The sequence below is a fragment of the Pelmatolapia mariae genome, linkage group LG7 (genome assembly GCF_036321145.2).
Source record: "Pelmatolapia mariae isolate MD_Pm_ZW linkage group LG7, Pm_UMD_F_2, whole genome shotgun sequence".
Lineage (NCBI taxonomy): Eukaryota > Metazoa > Chordata > Actinopteri > Cichliformes > Cichlidae > Pelmatolapia > Pelmatolapia mariae.
In genome coordinates, this window is record NC_086233.1 from 13239507 (window position 1) to 13258026 (window position 18520).

Consider the following 18520-nt stretch of genomic DNA (forward strand, 5'->3'; position numbering starts at 1 on the left):
CCCAAGCCTTGAATATCCCACAGAGCACTGTTCAAGTGATCATTCAGAAATGGAAGGAGTATGGCACAACTGTAAACCTACCAAGACAAGGCCGTCCACCTAAACTCACAGGCCGAACAAGGAGAGCGCTGATCAGAAATGCAGCCAAGAGGCCCATGGTGACTCTGGACGAGCTGCAGAGATCTACAGCTCAGGTGGGGGAATCTGTCCATAGGACAACTATTAGTGGTGCACTGCACAAAGTTGGCCTTTATGGAAGAGTGGCAAGAAGAAAGCCATTGTTAACAGAAAACCATAAGAAGTCCTGTTCACAGTTTGCCACAAGCCATGTGGGGGACACAGCAAACATGTGGAAGAAGGTGCTCTGGTCAGATGAGACCAAAATGGAACTTTTTGGCCAAAATGCAAAACGCTATGTGTGGTGGAAACTAACACTGCACATCACTCTGAACACACCATCCCCACTGTCAAATATGGTGGTGGCAGCATCATGCTCTGGGGGTGCTTCTCTTCAGCAGGGACAGAGAAGCTGGTCAGAGTTGATGGGAAGATGGATGGAGCCAAATACAGGGCAATCTTGGAAGAAAACCTCTTGGAGTCTGCAAAAGACTTGAGACTGGGGCGGAGGTTCACCTTCCAGCAGGACAACGAGCCTAAACATAAAGCCAGGGCAACAATGGAATGGTTTAAAACAAAACATATCCATGTGTTAGAATGGCCCAGTCAAAGTCCAGATCTAAATCCAATCCAGAATCTGTGGCAAGATCTGAAAACTGCTGTTCACAAACGCCGTCCATCTAATCTGACTGAGCTGGAGCTGTTTTGCAAAGAAGAATGGGCAAGGATTTCAGTCTCTAGATGTGCAAAGCTGGTAGAGACATACCCTAAAAGACTGGCAGCTGTAATTGCAGCAACAGGTGGTTCTACAAAGTATTGACTCAGGGGGCTGAATAATTACGCACACCCCACTTTGCAGTTATTTATTTGTAAAAAATGTTTGGAATCATGTATGATTTTCGTTCCACTTCTCACGTGTACACCACTTTGTATTGGTCTTTCACGTGGAATTCCAATAAAACTGATTCATGTTTGTGGCTGTAATGTGACAAAATGTGGAAAAGTTCAAGGGGGCCGAATACTTTTGCAAGCCACTGTATACAGTTAAGCCTGAAAGCAAAGATGGTCCCCTAAGGACACTACACCGGGATCTGTTGCTATCATGTGGCTACCTACCTGTGGAGGAAACCAGTGAGCATGTACAGAAACCAGTGTCAGCAGGCCAAGAACCCATGCAAGTCCCGTGCTAGAGGAAGAGAACTCCTCAGATGAAAAAGATGATCTGCTCATCCCAGTTTGGTTGAGCCCCCCTGTCCCCACGGTCAGTGAGAGTCCTCTAAATGTCCCTGATATTGACAACCCACCTGATTTTGACAGCCAATCTCATTTTGGCAACATACCTGATATGCCAGCCAGTACTACAGATAATACTGAGTACTTACCCACCGATGGAGTCACATCAATCGAACAAGTGGATGAAACAGCCTCGACTGAAAATGACTCACCCGTTGATGATCCAGACGTCTAAGAAAAGCAACTTCCAGTTCAGGAGGCTGGCACCAGAGGTGCGAATCCTGAGGAGAGAATGGAGGAAAGGGTCCCAATGGATACAGGGGAAACCACAGATACAAATGATTCTGTCAGGAGATCTGAGAGAAACCGTCGGCCGCCACGACAGCTTGATTATACAGAGTTAGGCAATCCCCTGATCACAGCAGCAAAATCATTCTTGCAAGGACTGTCTTTAGCTTGGGCAGAGGTCATCAGTGATGGTGAAGAGCCTGTTCCCACCCCCTTCCTTGACCCCCTGAATAATCATCATTTAACACAGGGACGTGCATGAGTTCAGGAGGGGAGGGTGTAGCCCAGATGAAAAAAAAAACACATTTACACCAATGATAAAGGAAGAGGAGGTATTATTTCCTTTATCTTAACTGTTCACATCAACAAAGCATCATAAGTCCTATGACAATTAAATGCACCTCTCAGTTCACCCCACGTGGGGGTACCTAGCACTTGGGGACCAATCAGAGCCTATGCAGGCCGCATTCACCTTGTCAGCCAGGAAGTGAGGTGAAGGTGCATGGTCCTCCCGGGTTTTTCTCATCTCAGGAACAGGAGTGGAGGCATCTGCTACTTAAACTGAGAAACGCAGGGACGAAAGAGAGCAAAAACCCAGAATTGAGAGGAAGGAAAGCAAGAATACTTACCTGCTGGAAGTCCACAGTTGAGTGGCTGGATGAAGGAGAGAAGCAACGTTGGTAAGACGAGTGTTATTCTGAAGAAAAAAACTTGTAGAAACACGCTAATGCTAGCTCGGTCTCTCACAGGCTAACCACTCACCTTTCATCCGGAGAGCTGCTGCAATTCCGACATCAGTGTGTGTCCGGCTTTGTGAAACAGAGCAACTGTGAGCAACATGTTTCTTAGCTGCTCTGAAGCTAATTTTTGTTGTCAGTTCCCTGGGAGTTTAAAGTAACCTAGAGGGTAATTTTTGGTGCATTTCTCTCTCACAAATAGGCCTACAGTGTGGAGAAATTAAGCACACTGCTTTAATACCTCTGAACTGAACTCACATGTGTATTCTGTTGCTTATTTGCGCATAGTTCTGACATTGTTATGGTGTACTGTATTTTGAATGTCAATGGTTACTTACCATAAATATTTTTTAATTAATGTTTACATGAATGGAGAAATATTTGAGTGACGTAGATGTGTAGTTCTCGTATTTGATACACTTGAAAATTTAATGTTGTACAACAAGAATTGTTTGATTTGATAAGATTTAAGATGTTGATGCAATGAAGACGAGGTTGATGCAATATTTTGATTTTACATTTAAACCTTAAGCAATGCATCTGGAAAAAACTGATTAGGATTTACATTTTATGACCTGGGTTATAGGTCAGGTTTTTTGGAGAGGACAGGAAAGTCAGAGGACCAGGACGAGATTCCGGTCGTGATAGATGGCGAGTAGGGCTGGGCCATATCATACCGTTCACAGTAATACCGGTATAATGTTGGGCAATGATAAGAAAATGAAATATTGCGATAGAATATGGATAAAACGCGCATGCGCAGTGCCTTTGTTTTCATACGCACATGGCGGAAAAAGTATGGCGGCAACGGAGAATGAGAAGGGCGAAAGCGGATCGTTGAATGAAACGGATGAACCAGAATTGGTTTGTAAAAATGCTGCAACTTCAGTGGTGTGGAACTGGTTTAGCTTTCGTCTGTCAGATACACAACAAAGCACTATTTTTGGTAGAGCATGCTAGCGGGCCGTCGTTATTACCGTGTTTTTTGGAAAATACGGCACAAATACGTCACATTTTCAGAAAAATCCTTTGATTTTTCTGAAAATCGACAGTGCCCCTTATAATCCCGTGTGCCTTATGTATGAATTCTGGTTGTGTTTACTGACCTCGAAACGATTTTATGTGGTACACGGCGCTCGAAAATCTGTCAAATGTTTTAGTACGACTTTGCTAAGCTACGAACCCGCACCGCTTGATGGATTGTCGGAGCATTACGGCTATCGTAGGCAGGAGCCTCGCAGAGTGATACGTACTGTGCTTCAACATAATATTACTGTATTGTGTGTGTATAACCTCTTTTTAAGTTTTGTGGATATTATACATGGTTATGCTGAGGATATGTTGGCCAATTTCCACTGAAAATACCTTTTGGTTAAACTGTCAGCAAGGAATTTGCATTTGCACTGTTAAATTTTTATATAACTTTAATGCACATAAAAAACAGCTGCTTGTTTAAGTGAAAATACATTGATGGGTGTTTTTGGGGTTTATTTTGCACTGATAAAGTTGTAAAGTATTTTGTCAAGTGTCAATTATATCGTCAGTTATATCGTTATCGCAAATTTTCAAATGTATATCGTGATAAATATTTTTGGTCATATCGCCCTGCTCTAATGGCTAGCCAACCATTTTGAGGACAATTCACCCCGAAGAAGATACACACCCACACACTCATACTTATATTCCAATTACACTCAAAAGGACCTTTGAAGTTGGCTGTTGTCAACATAACTTGAATTGTTAAAGGGCCCCAACAAGTACTTTTATTTTGTTTAAGTGTGCACACTATTTATTGTATTTTATACTCTTTTTTTTCCCCCCTGTACAAATTGGACACTGTTTTTTTACACTTTGTAACAATACAAGAGTGGCTACTCAAAAGTTAATTCTGTGTCCGAGTCATTATTGCTGCTCAATACTTTGGCCCCTCACGAATTTGGTGTCTTCTGATTCTGGCCAGGGTTTTATTACGAGTCCAAGTAGTTATTGCGCTGTAATTCACCTTTACATCTCTAAAGTTGGTTACACTAGGATTTACTGGTTAAACTTGGGAATGCAACATAATTCATACTCGGGTGCCCAGTACTACTGCTTTCAAGCAGATAGGGCAAAGGTTGTCGAAAAACAAAGAACAGTCACACTCACATACACACCAAAAACGCTGGGTGAAAAATAACCCAATTTGTAACAGGGCTGGGTTATTGGTTTGACCCAGCACACTGGGGTAGGATATTTATCCAAAAATGGGTTAAACTGACCAAAAATTGGGTTGAAACTCATAACCCTCCACGAGGGTTAATCTTCTATTTGCTGGGTGCCGGTTTAGCTCAGTTGGATGAGCAGCTAACCATATGCTGCATGGCTGAAAGCAGTTCGGCCTGGGTTCAAGTCCAACCTGTTCCCCTTTGCCGCATGTCTCCCCCTCTTACTTTTCTGTCAGTCTTCACTGTATCTGTCTAATAAGGCCAAGAAAAAAAATTCAGCATACAAAAACTAGATTCAAAGCAGATTGTTTTTTTGTTACCCCAACGCGCATGACTTTGAAATTGTTAGAATTCACTTTGCGTTTACCATGTTTTATTTCATAGTAGAGGAGAAGTCCAGTGATATCTGATCAGGTCACAGTGTAGTTGAAAATGGCAGTTTGTGAAGAATGATGTTGCTTCTTCTGAGGATTCTCTTCAATGCAAACAATTGGGTAAAATTTTAACCCAATACTTGATCAAAGCTGCCCAACTTAATTATTCAAACCGGGGAGTTAATTAAAGAACCCAGCATATTGCCAACCCAACTCCTGAGTCATGACTTTTGAACCAATATTTTGTCAAACTAACCCAACTTACCCATGACTTTTCCCCAGAAGTTGAGTTATGAAAATAACTCAGCATTTTTTAGTGTGTATATACACACATACAAAGATCTCAAGATTTTATAGAAATTTCTGTTTCAAGTACAATAAAAAATATCAATAACTTACAAGTGTGTATTTATCATTTTCTTTTAATCATGGGTGGAATGTTTAATCTTTTACTAACTAAAACGAGAAAAAAAAGCAATTAAAAAATAATAAATATGAGCTGCATGAGTTAATATAAAGTGCTCGTTTAAGGATTCTTTTTACATATACTTTGAATTTTTTTTTTAGTTTTTTTAAACTAAATATAAGTATTTTAAAGGACCATAATTTGACATAACCTTTACAAGAGACTTAGTAGCACAGAAAGAAAATTGCATTTTACTCGAATAATTTGCTTTATTTATATTCTTATTTCTTATTTTTATGTGGGTGGCTGTAGCTCAGGTGGCAGAGCAGGTCAGCCGCTAATCAGAAGGTCGGTGGTTCGATCCCAGGCTGCCTCCTGGCTGCATGCCAAATATCCTTGGGCAAGATACTAACCCCATGTTTGTCAGAGGGCCCGGTGGCGCCAGTGTCCGGCAGCCTCGCCTCTGTCAGTGCGCCCCAGGGCACCTGTGGCTACAATGTAGCTTGCCATTGCTGGTGTGTGAATGACTGAATGTGGTGTGAAGTGCTTTGGGGTCCTTAGGGACTGAGTAAAGCGCTATACAAATGCAGGCCATTTACCGTTCTTAGTCAAAAACTGAATAATAAAAGTATTTGATTTACCATACAAACAAAAGGCGTGTTTACATTTTTTGCTTTTATTACGGATAAATAAAATCCAAATGACCATAAAATATCAATAAGACCTCATATGGAAAAACGCTGTCCGATGCTAACATCTTGTGGAGGGATTATATATTGCACTCTTAGTTGCACTCTTAGTTCCTCTTTCCGAGTTCCCACTTGGGATTTCAAACTGGAATACCCCTTTACAGCCTACCTAACAATCCAAGATATAAGACTGGGCTTGCAAATATAAGTAAAACTTGCAATGGATACTGTCACTAATGTGTGGGTGTGGCTTGCTAAATAACAATAGAATTAAAAAAGAAAGGTAGAGGAAAAAATACCTATTACGAGTAATCCATGAATGGCTCTACACTGTTACTGTAAGCAGCAAAACCCTGTTTTCTTTGCTCAACTCAGAAGTGACATCACTTCTAGCTCAGACTTCAGAGGTGACCTCACACTTGTTTCTATGACTACAGCAAAGTGATAAAAACCATGTACCATTGTTTGGACAATTACTGTAACAGCTGGGTTACAAACAGCCTTAGCAGAATGTGCAAAGAATATAAAAAAGTCAGAAGCATGGCAGTTTTTATAAATACTGCGCTCTAATGGTTTTGCATTTATTTATGGCCATTCATTTCATTATAATCTGTTAATTTTTTCCCCATCTCTGGCATGATGTTTATTGAACCATTTAAAACTATTGTTTTTGATTAAAAGTAGCCAGTGAGTGAATTAAGGATGATCCAACCCAGTCACCTTGAAATGGCATATTTATCTGCACTTGCTGATTTGTTTAAGTGTGCATAGACTGTATATGTAAGATGGACGTGGCCACAGTGATATCACCTGATGGTTTTTGGACTTCACATTTTCAAGCCTCAAACTCATTCTGGCCACCTTCATGGTATTTTTTGGAGCCAGAAGTGACTATATTTGGCAGTAGCGGCACTGGGCAGGGGTGGACAATCTCAGTCCACGAGGGCCGGTGTCCCTGCAGGTTTTAGATGTGTCCTCGAACCAACACAGCTGATTTAAATGGCTAAATTAGCTCCTCAACATGTCCTGAAGTTCTCCAGAGGCCTGGTAACGAACTAATCATGTGATTCAGGTGTGTTGACCCAGGGTGAGATCTAAAACCTGCAGGGACACCGGCCCTCGTGGACTGAGATTGCCCACCCCTGGGCACTGGGTCACAGACCCAGTGCCATGACATCCCACAGTCGTAACTTTAGGCTTTAAAAACTAAACTAAAAGAAAGAACGAAAGAAAGTATGTTATAAAACCAATTTATAATTTGTAAATTAGTTTTAAATGAGGGAACTATTCACTGACACTGAAACAATTTTTTTCTACCAGCATTTAAAGCTTTTAACCCGGAGAACCCATGGGGTCAAATTTGACCCCATGGTTTCCCTAGAAAACCCATGGGGTCAGAGCCGACCCCATGGGTTTTCTAGGGTTAATTAGTTAATTTAGCTTTAGCATTTTACTATGAGAGTTCTGGAGCCAGCCTAAGGTAGCCACAAGAGAAACTGCAGCTTTTGAAAACTGTTATGAGGCTACTGACAGCTTCCTGCTGAGCATATTTTCCTACTGGGTGGATCACAGTAAAATAGATATAAAACATACACAACCACAAACAGCTTTTACATACTATATGGAGAACTGAACATTTGGTCCAGCTGGGCTGGACAGCACAAAGTAAATATGATCTATAGAGCCACATTAGTTGCATTAATGGGAAACACATCAGACTTAAAATAATAAGGATAATTATTTGTTAAGAACTACAAGTCTTTTTATGGTGAATAAATTGTAAGTAATCCTTGTCTTTCTTGAGTCCCTGTTACAAGCCTTCACATTCAAGCATTCATATTACAAAAAATAAGGTACATGCAAAGAATCTGGTTCTCACAGAGGTGTGTACACACTCTCCCCCCACACACATTCATACAGACAAAGAACAGTTCCTCCAGCACAATTACAATGTGTGCCGTCATTCAGCCTTCTTGATGGTTGTCATGGAGATGTCATTGATAAGGTGGAGAAAATGCAGTTTCCTTTCTGCACATAAGTAAAAAAAAAAAAAACGTCCTCTGTGGCTAATTTCACAATTAATAAGCCTTTGCTGAATCAGACCCCCTTTGATGAAAGAACATGCTGTTGCTATAGTGCTTCACCTTGTGCGTTCATCTTTGTCAACCTTCCTTGTTTTCTCTCTCTCTGCAACTGCTGCTGCTCCTGTAGCGATGGATTAACCATTTCTTAGACCTCCCTGAAATCAAGTCTGTATCACTCGCGCTCATAACACATTTTGTCTGAGAAGCAGACTCATTCTGGAAAACCTTGGTTGCTGCAGTTTCTTTCTCCTCTCAGTTATTGTGACACAATCCTTCCAGCATTACGCCAGTCGCAGCTCTGCAACAGGAGAGTGAATGTCTGCAGGAGAGGACTAATCTTAACTGACTGGAGGCTGGTGAGTCACACAGATACACAGTAGCGATTCTTCAACTTTGCAACTTAATTTTATTATTTTGCTTATCTTACAACCAGTTGATAACTCTGAATGGAATTTAATGCACAAAAGATGTTAATCTTTGAAGTAACAAAGATAGCATTGTAATTATATGGCTCTAGGATCCTCACCATGAACAACACACTTGCAGTAAACATATATCTACACACACAAACACACACACAGTGGTCTTCCACAGGATAAATGTTGAGCTAATACTGTTCAGGTGAGGTGGATTTTTTTGATATTCAATGTGCAGAACTGTTAGAGATCTGCAGAGAGGAAGACAAAAGGTGTAATGTTTGCACTGCAGTTAGTAAGCATTTGAAGGGAAAATAAGGACGCATAAGGGTAGAGTGAAGATTTTAAGCTACATTGTAGATTGTCATCCCAAATTGTTATCCCAAAGCTGTTGTATGCTAGTTTCATGCTACATTAGACATCCACATTAATAATGTGCACACTATAAATTATATATGTCAGTGTCACATCTGGGCTTGTGAGATACTTCTCATATTCCTCTGCTAATACTGTAATAATGTGGCTGAAAAGGTTATGAAGACACAAATGCCAGAGGCCAGAACCCAAGAGATGCATGTATAGTTCAGTAACCAAGTGATTGACCTGGGCACCAGCAAAGAGGTTTTGACCAAATACGGAACAAGTTAACTGAATGCATACCACCTACACCTCATCTGTCAAACATGGTGCAGGTGGTGTTTTTTTTTCTGATGGGTAATAGCTGCCAGCAGACAGACTTTACTGCTGACAGCAGTTGCAAGATGAAAACATGTTGCCTGCTCATATTAAAGGTAATGCAATCAAGAAGTAAGGTTCATTATATGCATAAGTGGCACAACATCTCTGATTCCCACCCAGCACAGCTGATGTCTGTTTTCTCATGCAAAACCACAATAACTATATTCTGTAGTTCAAATCCAGAAAAACTAGACAACAGCAGTAATGTTTTCCTGTGATATGTGTGTGTGTGTGTGTGTGTGTGTGTGTGTGTGTGTGTGTGTGTGTGTGTGTGTGTGTGTGTGTGTGTGTACGGGTTCGTACTATCCTGGTGGGGACCAAAATCTGACTTTTACTATCCTGGTGGGGACTTTCTGCACCGTGGGGACCAAAATCCAGGTCCCCTCGGGGTTGAAAGCAATTTTCACACTCAAAATGCGGTTTTACTGTCAGGGTTACAATTAGGTTATGGTTAGGTTTAGGGTAAGGGTTAGGGTTAGGCATTCATTTTTAATGGTTAGGGTTAGGGTAAGGGGCTAGGGAAAGCATTATGTCAATGGGATGTCCCCACGAGGATAGCAAACCAGACATGCATGTGTGTGTGTGTGTGTGTGCGTGTTTTCACTGTCATCACAGCTCTAATATGACTGGTAAAGCAGGTATCTATATGTCCCACATAAACACCCACTGTTGCTACTTTACATACAAAAAGCAGAAAAATTACCAAAAAAAACAGTCTAGGAATGTTTTTCATTGTAGTGTTTTGGTTTCTGTGACTAACTGAAGAAAATGTTGTGTTACTGTCTGAGACGTTGCTAACTGCAGCCTTTTCTGGCCTGATAGAAAAAGGCAAGGACAAATAGCACAAAGGCGGATAGAAAGAGGCTGGCTCTGCTTGTGCTGAAGACATAGAACTGGGGAAAATGAAGATGACAATTATCAGTTTCTTGCTTTTCCTGACTATTTGTTTCACACTTTGGTAAAGAAACTGTAATATATGCAATTCATTTGAAATTATCACTTATAAACAGAATAGATTAAATTAAAAATTAATTAATTAAAAAGCAAATTGTAAAGTAAGACTAAAGATAACAAATACATTAGCACATACATATAATATTATAACATGCGACACCTGGCAATTTTTTTTTTCAACTTTTCTAACAACAGCCAGAAGACTGGAATTTTAACCCACACCATGACACTTATCTAGGCTCTAACTGTGTCCTTTTGCACCTTGACGTAACTAAACAAGAATCATATTGGTATCAAATTAAGGAAGATTTCTAGAGTTGCATGTGTGGGTTGCTACTGTTTTTTGACAGGTTTCCTGTTGATATCGTCATCATGGCAAGTGCGGCAAGTGTTGCACTGATAAATACAGTGTACTGGATTTGTATTTAAAATCCAGAACATTTTAGTACATTTAACACGGAAAATGTGTACTCTATATGTATTTGACTTGAGAATACTACTTATTTCTATTAAAATTGCTTGTGTGCAACTGCTCTTCTTCTGCAGAACCTTAAATAGTTTTGTTATTTTCCACAGAAATCTGTCTTTCTACATCTTCAAAATCACCATCTGTGACCAAGAAGCATGGAGGCAGAAGGCTGTAATCCTGGTGTAACCATAGATTCAGGTAATCCACTACTAAAAGCAGTGTTTCTCCGTCGCCTGCGGCTCACACGACTGCTCCTGGAAGGGGGAGCCTACATTAATGAGAGTGACAGCCAAGGCCAGACCCCACTGATGGTGGCCTGCCGTACCCAGCATGTTGATGCCCAGAGTGCCAGTCGAGTCAAGCTGATCCAGTTTCTTCTAGAGAAGGGAGCAGACCCCAACATCCAGGACAAAGAAGGTTGCTCTGCACTGATGCATGCCTGCCGGGAGCAGGCTGGCCCAGAGGTGGTTTCTCTGCTTTTGGCCAGTGGGGCAGACATCAGTCTGGAGGATCAGTCTGGGACATCAGCATTGGTTTACGCAGTCATGACTGGAGACCTAAAGGTGCTGAACTTGTTGCTTGATGCATGCAAAGACAAGGGAAAGGAGGTGATCATCATAACAACTGACAAATTCCCATGTGGTAAACTGCAAACCAAGCAGTACCTCAGCATGCCTCCCCTTCGTCCTCTTGACCAGGCAGAAAAAATGACATTACCAGCTCCTGCATCTCCATCTGAAATCCAGCTCATCACATCTCCCCAGTGCACCTCCTCTACCTTGTGCCCTCCAAAACCAGTCTTTTCTTTTAAAGAAGCACAGATCTGTGGCATAAGCTCCCATCCGTGCTCCCCGTCAAGATTTCGCGGGCTTTGCCAAGCACCTCTAAATGGACTGCAGCAGCCTCTACTGAGGCTGAATTCTGAACCCTGGCTGAAGATCCCAGCATCTCTGCTCACCCAGCAACCTCCTGAAGCTTCAGTCTCAGAAAAAGCCCAGGATTTAAGTCTGACTGATAACTTCTCATTCAGAGTTCCTAGACTGGATGAGGATAACAGCCCAAACTCTGACAGCTACAAATGGTGTGAAGCAAGTAATAAAAAAGCGAGAGATGGAAAGAATGATAGTGCCAAACAAGTTGGACAAAAGATACCACTACCAGGTCTCATTTCATCTCACTCTGCCTCCCATCCTAATCTGCATTCTGAAAACCTTGGTACAGATTCAGTCTCCTCCTCGCTCTCCACTGGTAAAATTCTTGTAACACAACTGCAACCTTGCATGGCTTCATCAAGCCTTCATAATGTCATTCAAAGACGCAAGCTAGGTGCAGACATATACAACTCTGACCCACAAATAGCTGTAAACATTCAAAATGTCCCTGAAGAGCAGAAAGCTAGAGACCTGACAGATGGCAAGAGGCTGGCGCCTTTGCATTCCTCTAGCACAATGGGTTCCAGGGAGTTGATGTCAGGAACGAGTCAGAGAATCCTTTCTGGATATGAGCGCAGAGGTTCTGGTGCCTTCTTGCTGGATCTTAACTCACAGGCCAGACCAAGATCTCTGCCACCTCTTACTAACACCCCCATCCTTAATGTTTGTAACCTCAGCAATGGAAGTAGTTTTTCTGAGAAAGAGCCTGGCCAAAAGCAATTTTTTCCCTCTGCTCCTCCTGGGCCCCGGAAAGAGCTTACTAGGCGGATGCTTCTAAGAAGACACTCAATGCAGACTGAACAGTTCAAGGCCACAGCTTGAAATCTAGCCAGGATGCAAGAAAAGTGCAAGCGTGTTCCGACGTGAATTCTGTTCTCCTGTGAGCCATGGTGTGTGCATATTAATTGAGGAAAACCAAAGAGTGTATGCAAAATTATTGGATCCTCAGACATTCATGGATTTAACAACATATAAACTATAGATTTTTCTGTGCTTTGGTGTGCTGTCTTGTCAAATAGCTTTAGTGTGCAGTTCTTAAATATAGATCTTCTCTCAAATTATATTTAGACATTTTGGTCACTCGGATGACAGAAAGTCCAGCTAAAAACCTGCTTCTTTGACTTTAATAAATTGTTCTGGTGGAAGAAAGTTAGTAGAAAGTATATCCAGAAATGTTAGCTTTAATTTGCAGGCATGCCTCTGGTTACTTAACAATTTTAAGTTTAATATTCAGTTCTTTTTAGTTTAGCTTTTTCTTTCACCAACAGCTGAAACAAAAAAATGCCGGACATTCCACTCTCTTAATTTAATTACTTGTTAACTTTGCAAATCATCTTTTTATTGCTGTAGGCTATTACACACCAGAACTTCTTTCCACAAGACATGGATAAGAGTATGTGAGTTCAAAATCGAACGAAATGCTTAACTACACTCAAGAGCTGAGTTAATGCAGCTTTAAAATCTTTATGTGCAGAAATGTGCTAACAAAACTTTCAGCTTTCATTGAAAAGGTGTAACAAAAATATTACATTAACAGTTTAGGAATTACACCAACTTTTATACACAGTACCATTTTCAGAGGGTCTAAAGTAATCAGACAAATAAATGTATTTTTAAATATCAGTATTGTTTTTTATTCAATTCATTTCAATTCAATTTTATTTATACAGCGCCAAATTACAACAATAGTCACCTCAAGGCGCTTTATATATTGTAAGGTAGACCCTACAATAATACATACAGAGTAAAACCCAACAATCATATAACCCCCTGTGAGCAAGCACTTGGCAATAGTGGGAAGGGAAAACTCTCTTTAACAGGAAGAAACCTCCAGCAGAACCAGGCTCAGGGAGGGGCGGCCATCTGCTGCGACCGAAAGACAGGATAAAAGACATGCTGTGGAAGAGAGCCAGAGATTAATAACACGTATGATTCAATGCAGAGAGGTCTATTAACACATAGCGAGTGAGAAAGGTGACTGAAGAGTAAATACTCAATGCATCATGGGAATCCCGAGCAGCCTGCACCAAAAGTGTAACTAAAAGAGGATTCAGGGTCACCTGTTCCAGCCCTAACTATATGCTTTAGCAAAAAGGAAAATTTTAAGCCTAATCTTAAAAGTAGAGATAGTGTCCATCTCCTGAATACAAACTGGAAGCTGTTTCCACATAAGAGGGGCCTGAAAACTGAAGGTTCTGCCTCCCATTCTACTTTTAAATACTCTAGGAACAAGTAAACCTGCAGTCGGAGAGCAAAGTGCTCTGAAAAGCATGCTCCCTTTCAGTTGAGTTGAAGTGACTGGCATGGCCACTGCAGAATATATCATTTCTTTATCATGAGGAATTCTTAGGTTGATTTTACTGTAATGCTTTGGGTTGCATTGTATTTGCACCGTAAAGTGCTGGCAAATGTGTTTTGCTGCATTTGGCTGAATCTAAGCAGAGTATAGTCAATGCAGTGTTGTGGCATGTGTATGTTAGCACATACCATAACATTGCCTTCACAATCTTTGGCAGATAATGTGGTATCCTTCAGACAGTACAGTGACAAAGTCCTTCTCCATAGTTTTCTTTTCAGATCATTCTTGTAAAAAAAAACAAAAAAACAACTAAAATATAACACTTACATAAGTATTCACAGCCTTTGCTCAATATTTGTCGAATCACCTTTGGCAGCAATTACAGCCTCAAGCGTTTTTGACTGTGATGGTGCAAGTTTGGCACTTTTGCTTTTGGGCAGTTTCTCCTATTCTTCTTTACAGAACCTCTCAAGCCACATCAGGTTAGGTAGAGATTTCTAGACTCAAAGGATTCAGCCCCAAGCCACTCCTTTGTTATTTTGCCTGTGTGCTTAGGGTTGTTGTCCTTTTGGAAAATGGAAGTTCATCCCAGTCCCAGGCCCAGAGCACTCTGGTGCATGCTTTGGTCAGGTATGTCTCTGTACATTGTTGTATCCATCTTCCCCTCAACCCTGACTAGTTCCTTGTGCTGAAAACCATCTCCACAGTATGAAGCTGCCACCACCATGCTTCACTATAGGGATGGAATTAGCCAGGTGATCAGCAGTGTCTGGTTTCCTCCACACATGACGCTTGGCATTATGATCAATCCATGCTTCATTGGAGAAGAGAATTTTGCTACTTATGATCTGAGAGTCCTTCAGATGACTTTTGACAAACTCCAGGCAAGCTGTCATGTGCCTTTTACTGAGGAGTGATTGTCTTTCTGGAAGGTTCTCCTCTGTGCGCGCAGAGCTAGAGCTCTGTAGAGTCTGATTATCGGGCTCTTGGTCACCTCCCTGACTGAAGGCTTTTCTACTCCGATGCAGACTAGGAAGAGTCCGGGTGGTTCCAAATTTCTTGCAATTACAGATGATTGAGGCTACTGTGCTCATTAAGAGCCTCCATTTTTCTACACCCTTCTCCAGATCTGTGCCTTGATACAATCATGTCTCCGAGGTCTACAGACAATTCCTTGGCTTTATCAAAGGCTGTAGATACATATGTACATGTTATATGTTTTTGTTTTTTATTCTTAAGAAATTTGCAAAAAAAAATTCAAGCAATTGTTTTCATGTTGTCATAATGGGGTACTGTGTGTAGAATCTTGAAATAAAAATACATTTAATGCATTTTGGAATAAGGCTGTAACATGACAAACTGTGGACCAAGTGAAGCACTGTGAATACTTTCTAGATATACTGTAATTTTAATTTGGGCTGTTAAAGAAAACAACTATGTTAAATCTTGAGTAATTGAAGTCATTTTTAGACACAGTCCTTACATTCAGGGGCTCAATTGGAATTGAATGATTCCAGTACAGTACTATTGAATACTAAAAACAAGCACACTAAATTGAATGATTTAGTATGCTTTTTTTTTTTTTTTTAGAATAGCTCATGTCCAATTTGTACCTTGTTGTTAACCCTCTACATTTTCTCCCATAATGTCTTTTTGGGTAGAAGTAAGGTTATAATATGTTGACCTTCCTTTTCAGGGTGTTTAGAAACATTATTTTATACCATGGAAATGATCCTGTAGATCAGGGGTGCCCAATCCCAGTCCTCGAGAGCTACTGTCCTGCAGCTTTTAGATGCATCCCTACTCCAACACAGCTGAATCAAATGGTTTGATTGCCTCTTCAGCATGCCATCAAGTTTGGCAAATGCCTGATAACAAGCCATTCATTTGATTCAGGTGTGTCGGAACAAAGATCCATCTAAAAGCTGCAGGACGGTAGCTCTCGAGGACTGGGATTGGGCACCCCTGCTGTAGATCCTGCAGAATTTGCAAGAACAGTTGTTTTCTTCATTCTCTATGTTCTATGCTAATGATTTGCTATTTTTTTGGTTTTAGGTTAAAGGATTGTCTGTTAGGTTTGCAGCAGCAGCTCATGTCGTGTGTTAAAAGAAATGGATTCAAAATGCAAACTGAACTCCAGAATAAACACTTTGGAGTTCAACTGTGGAATTGATTAGAATAACGAAACAATACCCTGCAATTGTCCACCAATGGCTTTTTAAAAAGTGTTGCAGTTCATTTGTACTCTTGAAATTAGGGTATTGTGTATAAAAATGGCTGTAACAAACAGTTAATACAATCTCCTCGATCGTCCTCTTAAAGCTAAAATCTGGATCGTTTCAGTTCAAATTTGTTGTTAAGTACAGAATCAAAACTGTCACTGTTCAAATAATTCCAGATCTATGTACGAATTAAATCAGGTAATCATAGGATTATAGTTTAACTTTTATTTCATTACATTTCACAAAAAAGTCCAATGAAATGATCCAACATTCTTCTCAGCTGCAATGTGTTCATGTGCTGCAGATGGTGCATTATGTACAGGGTGGGCCATTTATATGGATACACCGTAATAAAATGGGAATGGTTGGTGATATTAATGTCCTGTTTGTGGCACATTAGTATATGTGAGGGGGCAAACTCCTCAAGATGGGTGGTGACCATGGTGGCCATTTAGAAGTCGGCCATCTTGGATACAACTTTTGTTTTTTCAATAGGAAGACGGCCATGTGACACATCAAACTTATTGGTAATGTCACAAGAAAAACAATGGTGTGCATTTTATTCTTTCATGAGTTATTTACACGTTTCTCACCACTTATAAAATGTGTTCAATGTGCTGCCCATTGTGTTGGATTGTCAATGCAACCCTCTTCTCCCACTCTTCACACACTGATAGCAACACCGCAGGAGAAATGCCAGCACAGGCATCCAGTATCCATAGTTTCAGGTGCTGCACATCTCGTATCTTCACACCATAGACAATTGCCTTCAGATGACCCCAAAGATAAAAGTCTAAGGGGGTCAGATCGGGAGACCTTGGGGGCCATTCAACTGGCCCACGACGACCAATCCACTTTCCAGGAAACTGTTCATCTAGGAATGCTCGGACCTGGCACCCATAATGTGGTGGTGCACCATCTTGCTGGAAAAACTCAGGGAACGTGCCAGCTTCAGTGCATAAAGAGGGAAACACATCATCATGTAGCAATTTCAAATATCCAGTGGCCTTGAGGTTTCCATTGATGAAGAATGGACCCACTATCGTTGTACCCCATACACCACACCAAACCATCACTTTTGTTGTTCCAACAGTCTTGGAGGGATCCATCCAATGTGGGTTAGTGTCAGACCAATAGCAGTGGTTTTGTTTGTTAACTTCACCATTCACATAAAAGTTTGCCTCATCACTGAACAAAACTTCTGCGTGAACTGAGGGTCCTGTTCCAATTTTTGTTTTGCCCATTCTGCAAATTCTGTGCGCCGATCTGGGTCATCCTCGTTGAGATGCTGCAGTAGCTGGAGTTTGTAAGGGTGCCATTTGTGAGTAGCTAATATCCGCCGAAGGGATGTTCGACTAATGCCACTCTCCAGTGACATGCGGCGAGTGCTACGCTGTGGGCTCTTGCTGAATGAAGCTAGGACAGCCACTGATGTTTCTTCATTAGTGACAGTTTTCTTACGTCCACATTTTGGCAAATCCAACACTGAACCAGTTTCATGAAACTTAGCAAGCAGTTTGCTAACTGTAGCATGGGAGATGGGTGGTCTCGTAGGGTGTCTTGCATTGAAATCTGCTGCAATGACCCGGTTACTGCATTCACCAGATATCAACACAATTTCGATCCGCTCCTCACGTGTTAACCTCTTCGACATGTCAATGGCTGTGAACAAAGAGAAACTTGTAAATAACTCATGAAAGAATAAAGTTACGTTGAAACCAAGCACACCATTGTTTTTCTTGTGACATTACCAATAAGTTTGATGTGTCACATGGCAATTGTATCCAAGATGGCCGACTTCTAAATGGCCACCATGGTCACCACCCATCTTGAGGAGTTTGCCCCCTCACATATACTAATGTGCCACAAACAGGACTTTAATATCACCAACCATTCCCATTTTATTACGGTGTATCCATATAAATGGCCCACCCTGTAGATCAGAATTGGAGACACACTGTTTTATAGGTTGTGTGATGGGACAATTTTCTAACAGCACCAAGCATTATTTATATTATGCTTGGTTTATTATGCAAAACATATTTATTGGCAAACGTAAGGTAACATATGTTTATATAAGGTATCTGTGACAGGCCAAATTAGCTGATAGTTCCCTGCAGGTAAATCAACCACTTTGAATGTTACGCTTGTTTCAATTATACTCTTCGCGTCTCAAGTATATGTACATCAGTTAAAAAACTGTCAGCTGGAAAGGACACTGAGTTGGAAGGAAAAAAAATGATTTTATTATGTTAAAAATGTACCACAAACCACTGTTAAAAACACATCATTATGCATTAAACATGCTTAGTCAAAATGTCTATTCTGTCATCAATTAACAGACTTTAACACGTAAGG

At 40.9% G+C, this 18520-nt stretch overlaps 1 protein-coding gene across 1 annotated transcript; it reads left to right on the forward strand.

Moving 5' to 3' along the window:
* Positions 1-10864: 10864 nt before the first annotated feature.
* ankrd34ba (ankyrin repeat domain 34Ba) lies at positions 10865-12463 on the forward strand. The gene has a single exon (XM_063481052.1). The coding sequence runs from the start codon at positions 10865-10867 to the stop codon at positions 12461-12463; it is 1599 nt and encodes a 532-aa protein (XP_063337122.1).
* The last annotated feature ends 6057 nt before the right edge of the window (positions 12464-18520 follow it).

Coding starts and splice junctions, on each gene's coding strand:
- ankrd34ba (XM_063481052.1), top strand. CDS start 10,865: ATGGAGGCAGAAGGCTGTAATCCTGGTGTAACCATAGATTCAGGTAAT.